This window comes from Salvelinus alpinus, chromosome 2 (genome assembly GCF_045679555.1).
Source record: "Salvelinus alpinus chromosome 2, SLU_Salpinus.1, whole genome shotgun sequence".
Lineage (NCBI taxonomy): Eukaryota > Metazoa > Chordata > Actinopteri > Salmoniformes > Salmonidae > Salvelinus > Salvelinus alpinus.
Genome location: NC_092087.1, coordinates 97191111 through 97200371, shown reverse-complemented (window position 1 = coordinate 97200371; position 9261 = coordinate 97191111). Strand labels below are relative to the sequence as shown.

The 9261-nt window shown below is 46.5% G+C and overlaps 1 protein-coding gene across 2 annotated transcripts in view; it reads right to left on the bottom strand.

Moving 5' to 3' along the window:
• Positions 1-8386: 8386 nt before the first annotated feature.
• Positions 8387-9261, bottom strand: part of LOC139568350 (noelin-2-like) — a 97584-nt gene continuing 96709 nt past the window's right edge. The window contains exon 8 of one of the 2 annotated variants that reach the window (XM_071390112.1): positions 8387-8795. In XM_071390112.1, coding sequence (XP_071246213.1) covers positions 8475-8795 — 321 coding nt within the window. In that variant the 3' untranslated portion in view covers positions 8387-8474. The remainder of the gene's footprint in view (positions 8796-9261) is intronic. The other variant, XM_071390111.1, reaches the window with a different exon arrangement.

Sequence of the window (9261 nt, the reverse complement as noted above, 5' to 3'; positions counted from 1 at the left end):
GTATTACCTCACACAGCACCTCCCCCTACTGTATTACCTCACTCTGCCCCTCCCCCTACTGTATTACCTCACACTGCACCTCCCCCTACTGTATTACCTCACACTGCACCTCCCCCTACCGTATTACCTCACACCGCACCTCCCCCTACTGTATTACCTCACACTGCACCTCCCCCTACTGTATTACCTCACACTGCACCTTCCCCTACTGTATTACCTCACGCTGCACCTCCCCCTACTGTATTACCTCACACTGCACCTCCCCCTACTCTATTACCTCAAACTGCTCCTCCCCCTACTGTATTACCCTACGCTGCACCTCCCACTACTGTATTACCTCACACCGCACCTCCCCCTACTGTATTACCTGACACTGCACCTCCCCCTACTGTATTACCTCACACTGCACCTCCCCCTAGTGTATTACCTCACGCTGCACCTCCCCCTACTGTATTACCTCACACTGCACCTCCCCCTACTGTATTACCTCACACTGCACCTCCCCCTACTGTATTACCTCACACTGCACCTCCCCCTACTGTATTACCTCACACTGCACCTCCCCCTACTGTATTACCTCACACTGCACCTCCCCCTACTGTATTACCTCACACTGCACCTCCCCCTACTGTATTACCTCACGCTGCACCTCCCCCTACTGTATTACCTCACGCTGCACCTCCCCCTACTGTATTACCTCACACTGCACCTCCCCCTACTGTATTACCTCACGCTGCACCTCCCCCTACTGTATTACCTCACACTGCACCTCCCCCTACTGTATTACCTCACACTGCACCTCCCCCTACTGTATAACCTCACACTGCACCTCCCCCCACTGTATTACCTCACACTGCACCTCCCCCTACTGTATTACCTCACACTGCACCTCCCCCTACTGTATTACCTCACATTGCCCCTCCCCCTACTGTATTACCTCACACTGCACCTCCCCCCACTGTATTACCTCACACTGCACCTCCCCCTACTGTATTACCTCACACTGCACCTCCCCCTACTGTATTACCTCACATTGCCCCTCCCCCTACTGTATTACCTCACACTGCACCTCCCCCTACTGTATTACCTCACACTGCACCTCCCCCTACTGTATTACCTCACATTGCCCCTCCCCCTACTGTATTACCCCACATTGCCCCTCCCCATCCCCTGAACCTTCTCCCAGCCAGGATAATGGCAACAATAGAGACCAAACAAGATAAACACACATCAAACGTTTTACTTTATAATTCTCAGCTAGCTTTATGTGAATCGTAATAATGTAGATAACCAGATAGTTTAACCGGCAAAAATGACCTAAAACTAATGTTATTTGATAAAGTATGACTAGAATTTATATATAAATGCCTGGATTACTTTAATTTTGGTGAATCTCTTGTACAATGGGTTAAAGTGATGTACAGCAACCCCAGATGTAACATAGTAGATAATGGTAACTTTTCAGAAAGTATTGAGCTTTAGGAAGAGGAGTAAAACAAGGCTGTCCGTTGTCTCCATATCTATTTATTATGGCCATTGAAAAGGCTAGTTATTAAAATTAGATCCAAGAGGAACATCAAGGGGTTAGAAATCCAGGGGATAAATACACAAGTGTCAATGTATGCCGATGACTCTTAAGTCCACAATCTGGATCTCTGCACAATCTCGTTGAACATCTTGATCAACTTTCTGGATTAAAACCTAATGGATTAAAACTCTCTGGATTAAAACCTAATTATGACACGTGTACCATATTACGCATTGGATCGTTAAAAAATACATTGTTTACGCTGCCTTGTAGTTCACCAATAAAATGGGCGGACGGTGAATTAGACATACATGGTATTTACATCTCAAAACATTTAATTAACTTTCCACAATTAATTTCAATAGAAAGTGAGCAAAAATAAAACAGATAATGCAACCATGGAGAGGTAAATACTTGTCTATTTATGGAAAAATCACATTGGTTCCTATCACAGTTTCCTTACTTAATAATGGCACTGCCAACTCCAGATGACTCGTTTTTTAAATCATATGAACAAAATATATTTCATTTTATTTGGAATGCTAAGCCAGACAAAATTAAACATGCCTTTTTATATAATGAATATGTTTGGGGGGGCTAAAATGATTAACTATTGAAGCTAGAACATCTCACTAAAAGCTTTACTCATGCATAAATTATACTTCAACCCCAAATGGTTCTCCAGTAGATTATTAAGGCTCATCCTTCGTTCAAAAATGGCCGTTTTTGCCTTTATACAGATTACAACTTCTCATTTCCGACTAATTGAAAAGGAAATTTTGTTTAAAGTATCGCCCTTTCTTAAACAAGCCAAACAACGCTGGTTACAATTTCAGTTTTCTCCTCCAGAAAAGATAGAACAAATATTACAACAAATGTTATGGTTAAACTCAATTATACTGATTAATAAAAAAAAGATTCTTTATGGATTAAAAAAATTGTATTTTATTTATTAATGATATTATGAATAGAAACGGAGGAGTTATGTGACATATGCAGTTATCAAAAATATATGGGAATATCTGCTCCATCCAAATTTACAACCAACTGATTGCAGCACTACCACAAAAATGGATGAGGCAAGGGGAAAAGGGAAAAGCTATGTTATGCAAGGTAGATGTCAATTCTTCATGGGTAGCTAGCTAGCTAATAATTCTTCATGGGTAGCTAGCTAGCTAATAATTCTTCATGGGTAGCTAGCTAATAATTATTTGTGACTATCTGGCTAGCAATTTACGCACACTACAGTGGTTATTGTAGGCCGGTAAACATTGTAGGCCGGTAAACATACAAACATTACCACAGCATGTATTTGTTAATGTATCAGATAAAGCATTGTAGTCAGGGAACATATGAGATGTGAATAGGCAACATTTCATTCCAAAGTCGGAGTGTGTTTTCTCTCGCTTCAGCTCAAATAATGGCCGCCAGTGATTTAGAGAAATTTTGCGTAATTTTTGAAGTGGTTGCGTCATATTTCTGTGCATACCTTCCATTGAAGCTTCCATGGATGCTTCAAAATATGTACAAACGGAGAGCAGATTTCCGTGCTCAGAGCACAGTGTCTCTCCCATCCTCCTCCCTCTCTAACCCCTCCCTCCAAATCTCCCAATCTCTCCTCTCCCCTCCTCCTCCCTCTCTAACCCCTACCTTCTCCCAACCTCTCTGCTTCTATACCCCTACTCCCTTTTTCTCTCTACTCCTCTCTCCCTCTCTTTCTCTGTCTTTCTCTCCCCATTCTCTCTCTCTCTCCCCATTCTCTCTCTGTCTGTCCGTCCGTCCGTCCGTCCGTCCGTCTCTCCGTCTCTCTCTCTCTCTCTCTCTCTCTCTCTCTCTCTCTCTCTCTCTCTCTCTCTCTCTCTCTCTCTCTCTCTCTCTCTCTCTCTCTCTCTCTCTCTCTCTCTCTCTCTCTCTCTCTCTCTCTCTCTCTCTCTCTCTCTCTCTCTCTCTCTCTCTCTCTCTCTCTCTACCTTTCTCTCTCTCTCTCTGTGTGTCTCTCTCTCTCTCTCTCTCTCTCTGTCTCTCTCTCTGCAGTGAGTGTGTGTCCTGCCCGATGGGTCCGTTTGACCACTCTAAAATATTGATGAGTGATAACTACTCTGTCTCCAGTCCCTCCCTCCCTCCCTTTCTCTTCTCCCTCTCTCTCCTTCTCTCCCTTCTTTCACCCGTCGGGTTGGTTCAACCTCACTAAACTTAATCTCTCACACCTCTCTGTCCAATCCCCCTCTCATCCCTCTTTCTCACAGGGGGTCTGATTTAACTGCTGTGAAATATTAATCAAATTGATATCTGATAGAGAGAGAGAAAGAGAGAGAGAGAGAGAGAGAGAGAAGTAGAGAGAGAGAGAGAGAAGTAGAGAGAGAGAGAGAATGAGAGAGAGAGAGAAGTAGAGAGAGAGAGAATGAGAGAGAGTGAGAAAGAGAGATAGAGAAAAAGAGGGATGAGAGAAAGATGACCATATTAGAGACACATATTTCCCTCAGATCACACAGATCCACAAAGAATTCGAAAACAAATCCAATTTTGATAAACTCCCATATCTACTGGGTGAAATTCCACAGTGTGCCATCACAGCAGCAAGATTTGTGACCTGTTGCCACAAGAAAAGGGCAACCAGTGAAGAACAAACACCATTGTAAATACAACCCATATTTATGTTTATTTATTTTAACTTGTGTGCTTTAACCATTTATACATTGCTACAACACTGTATATATATAATATGACATTTGTAATGTCTTTATTGCTTTGAAACTTCTGTATGTGTAATGTTTACTGTTAATTTTTATTGTTTATTTCACTTTTGTATATTATCTACCTCACTTGCTTTGGCAATGTTAACACATGTTTCCCATGCCAATAAAGCCCCTTGAATTCAATTGAATTGAAAGAGGGATAGATGATAGACAGATAGATTAATAAATAATGAAGGACTAAAAATGATGCTTTCAGAATCTCCCAGGGCTGAGCTTCTCTTTCACTGTCGCGCGCGTGTGTGTGTGTGTGTGTGTGTCTGTGTGGCTGTGTGTATGTGTGTATGTGTGTGTGTATGTGTGTGTGTGTGTGTGTGTGTATGTGTGTGTGTATGTGTGTGTGTGTGTGTGTGTGTGTGTGTGTCTGTGTGTGTCTGTGTGTGTCTGTGTGTGTCTGTGTGTATGTGAATGTGTGAATGTGTGTGTGTCTGTGTGTCTGTGTGTATGTGTGTGTGTGTGTGTGTGTGTGTGTGTGTGTGTGTGTGTGTGTGTGTGTGTGTGTGTGTGTGTGTGTGTGTGTGTGTGTGTGTGTGTGTGTGTGTGTGTGTGTGTGTGTGTGTGTGTGCGTGCGCGCGTGCGTGTGTGTGTGTGTGTGTGTGTGTGTGTGTGTGTGTGATTCCGGAGTGCCGTCTGGAAAACACAGCCTCTCTTCCGCTGCAGAGGGAACACCGAGCCAGGAGACTGGTTCTACGCCAGGAGGGAGAGAGGGGTGGGGGGTTGCCTAGCACCAGGGGAAGGATGGAGAACCTGTGCCAGGAGAGAGAAGAGGATGGAGAGAAGAGGAGAAAGGAGGGGGGAACATGAGCACCAGGGAAGGATGGAGACTCTGTCAGACTGGGGCTATGCCAGGACATGATACACTGGAGAGGAAGCGAGGGGGTGGAGGAGAGGGTGGAGGAGGAGGAAGAGAGGGTGGAGGAGGAGAAGAAAGGGTGGAGGAGAGGGTGGAGGAGGAGGAAGAGAGGGTGGAGGAGGAGAAGAGGAGAAGGAGGACGGAGGGGTTGTAGGAGGAGAGAGAAAAATAGAGGGTAACAGGGGAACGACTGGAGAGGAGGAAGAGAGGAGAGAGAAGTAGAAATGAAGGAAGACTGTGAAAGTAAGAGAGGAGAAGGAATGAGGAGAGATTGTCACCAATGTCCCAACAACGTCAATATAATATAACCATATTCTAACGTCACAACAACGTCAATATGATATAACCATATTCCAACGTCACAACAATGTCAATATAATATAACCATATTCCAACGTCACAACAACTTCAATATAATATAACCATATTCTGTCAAAACAACGTCAATATAATATAACCATATTCCAACGTCACAACAACGTCAATATAATATAACCATATTCCAACGTCACAACAACGTCAATATAATATAACCATATTCTAACGTCACAACAACGTCAATATAATATAACCATATTCCAACGTCACAACAACGTCAATATAATATAACCATATTCCAATGTCGCAGACAAAATAGAGGACAGACGCATGGGCGGTGAGCCATCTCCCCCTTTGTCTCCTCCTCCCTCCGTCATCTCTCCTTTCATCGCCTCCTTCTCCCTCCCTCCCTCCCTCCCTCCCTCCCTCCCTCCCTCCCTCCCTCCCTCCCTCCGTCCATCTCTCCTTTCATCGCCTCCTCCTCCCTCCCTCCCTCCCTCCCTCCCTCCCTCCCTCCCTCCCTCCCTCCCTCCCTCCCTCCCTCCCTCCCTCCCTCCCTCCGTCATCTCTCCCTCCCTCCCTCCCTCCCTCCCTCCCTCCCTCCCTCCCTCCCTCCCTCCCTCCCTCCCTCCCTCCCGCCATCCATCTCACTCTACTTCAGTAATCTGTTCATTATGTGTGTGTTTATCATGGATTCAGGACAGTAGGGGTCGTGACTTGGAAATAATAAGACCCAATTATTGTGAGTCATAGTCTAATGCCACACACGCACGCACGCACACACACACACACACACACACACACACACACACACACACACACACACACACACACACACACACACACACACACACACACACACACACACACACACACACACACACACACACACACACACACACACACACACGCACACACACACACACACACACACACACACACACACACACACACACACTCCCATGCTTTCCCTTTTTTTAGACTCTTTCAGACTGTTTGTTCACATCTTTATTTTCTTTGTTTATTTGGCTATACATCTCCTCCTCTCCTCCTCCTCTCCTCCTCCTCGCCTCTCCTCTCCTCTCCTCTCCTCTCCTCTCCTCTCCTCTCCTCTCCTCTCCTCTCCTCTCCTCTCCTCTCCTCTCCTCTCCTTTCCTCTCCTCTGTTCCAGAAACAACATTAGACTGTTAGATGGTAAACAGGAACATTTATTTCAGTTTTAACATAAAGAACCATGCTGTCTCTCTCAACACATCATCAATATTATATAGAGGCCCAAATGACGCCCTATTCCCCATATAGTACACTACTATAGACCAGGGCCCTATTCCCTATATAGTGCACTACTTTAGACCAGAGCCCTATTCCCTATATAGTGCACTACATTAGACCAGAGCCCTATTCCCTATATAGTGCACTACTTTAGACCAGAGCCCTATTCCCTATATAGTGCACTACTTTAGATCAGAGCCCTATTCCTTATATAGTGCACTACTTTGGGTTCTGGTCATAAAATAGTACACTGTATTCAACTTCTGTGTCTCATTCTTTTCTCCACAACCACCAACTGTCCCAGATACAGGCTCTCTCTCTGTATCAGTCCTCCTTCTCCTCCTCCTCTCTCTCCCTATAGATAGAGTCCATCAGTCCTCCTTCTCCTCCTCCTCTCTCCTATAGATAGAGTCCATCAGTCCTCCTTCTCCTCCTCCTCTCTCTATAGATAGAGTCCATCAGTCCTCCTTCTCCTCCTCTCTCTCTCTATAGATAGAGTCCATCAGTCCTCCTTCTCCTCCTCTCTCTCTCTATAGATAGAGTCCATCAGTCCTCCTTCTCCTCCTCTCTCTCTCTATAGATAGAGTCCATCAGTCCTCCTTCTCCTCCTCCTCTCTCTATAGATAGAGTCCATCAGTCCTCCTTCTCCTCCTCCTCTCTCTATAGATAGAGTCCATCAGTCCTCCTTCTGCTCCTCCTCTCTCTCTCTATAGATAGAGTCCACCAGTCCTCCTTCTCCTTTTCTCTCTCTCTATAGATAGAGTCCATCAGTCCTCCTTCTCCTCCTCCTCTCTCTCTCTATAGATAGAGTCCATCAGTCCTCCTTCTCCTCCTCCTCTCTCTCTCTATAGATAGAGTCCACCAGTCCTCCTCCTCCTCCTCTCTCTCTCTCTATAGATAGAGTCCATCAGTCCTCCTCCTCCTCCTCTCTCTCTCTCTATAGATAGAGTCCATCAGTCCTCCTTCTCCTCCTCCTCTCTCTCTCTATAGATAGAGTCCACCAGTCCTCCTTCTCCTCCTCCTCTCTCTCTCTATAGATAGAGTCCATCAGTCCTCCTCCTCCTCCTCTCTCTCTCTCTATAGATAGAGTCCATCAGTCCTCCTTCTCCTCCTCCTCTCTCTCTCTCTATAGATAGAGTCCATCAGTCCTCCTTCTCCCTCTCTCTCTCTATAGATAGAGTCCATCAGTCCTCCTTCTCCTCCTCCTCTTCTTCCTCCTCTTCCTCTCATGATATAGTCATCAGTCTCTCACCCACTCCTCTCCCACTCCTCTTAATTTCCTTCTCTTCCTCCCCTCCTCCTCCTCCTCCTCCTCCTCCTCCTCCTCCTCTCCTCTCTGTATAGAGATATAGTCCGTCAGTCTCTCTCCTCTCCTCTCCCTCCTCCTCCTCCTCCTCCTCCTCCTCCTCCTCCTCTCTCTGTATAGAGATATAGTCCATCAGTCTCTCTCCTCTCCTCTCCCTCCTCTTCCTCCTCCTCCTCCTCCTTCTCCTCCTCTCTCTGTATAGAGATATAGTCCGTCAGTCTCTCTCCTCTCCTCTCCCTCCTCCCCTCCTCCTCCTCCTCCTCCTCCTCCTCTCCTCCTCCTCCTCCTCTCCTCACGCTGTATAGAGATATAGTGCATCAGTCTCTCTCCTCTCCTCTCCCTCCTCTTCCTCCTCCTCCTTCTCCTCCTCTCTCTGTATAGAGATATAGTCCGTCAGTCTCTCTCCTCTCCTCTCCTCTCCCTCCTCCTCCTCCTCCTCCTCCTCTATCCATCGCTCTGTATAACATGAAACAGGGTCACATTATAGATGACCTGATGTCCATTGTTCCATGTGTAGAGGGCCCTCTCTCTGGGGTTGTAGTCCATCATGGAGATGTGAGAGTACTGGTTGTGGAAGGGGATGTCTGTGTACTCGTAGCTGGAGGAGTTGGTGTGGTAAGCAAAGTGGACCTTGGCTCCGGCCAGATGGGAGTTGGTGACGTACAGGGTACCACAGATCATGAAGGTCTCCCCTGCACTGCGTTTAGGAAACCCTGTGTCCCAACTCTGGAGAATGTCGAGAGAACGAGGGTCCAACCGACTGACCTGGAGGGAGGGAGGGAGGGAGGGGGGGAGTTATAGAGGGAAGGGGTGAGGGAGAGAGGGAGGGAGGGAAGGGGTGAGGGAGAGAGGGAAGGGGTGAAGAAGAGAGGGAGGGAGGGAAGGAAGGGGTGAGGGAGGGAGGGAGGGAGGGAGGGAGGGAGGGAGGGAGGGAGGGAGGGAGGGAGGGGGAGAGGAAGCGAGATAAAGGAGCGAGAGAGAGATGTGACCTTTGACACACACACATCCTCCCTACCAGTATGTTAGAGGTGTAGACTACCTACCAGGTAGAGAGGTGTAGACTACCTACCAGTATGTTAGAGGTGTAGACTACCTACCAGTATGTTAGAGATGTAGACTACCTACCAGTATGTTAGAGATGTAGACTACCTACCAGTATGTTAGAGGTGTAGACTACCTACCAGGTAGTTAGAGGTGTAGACTACCTACCAGTATGTTAGAGATGTAGACT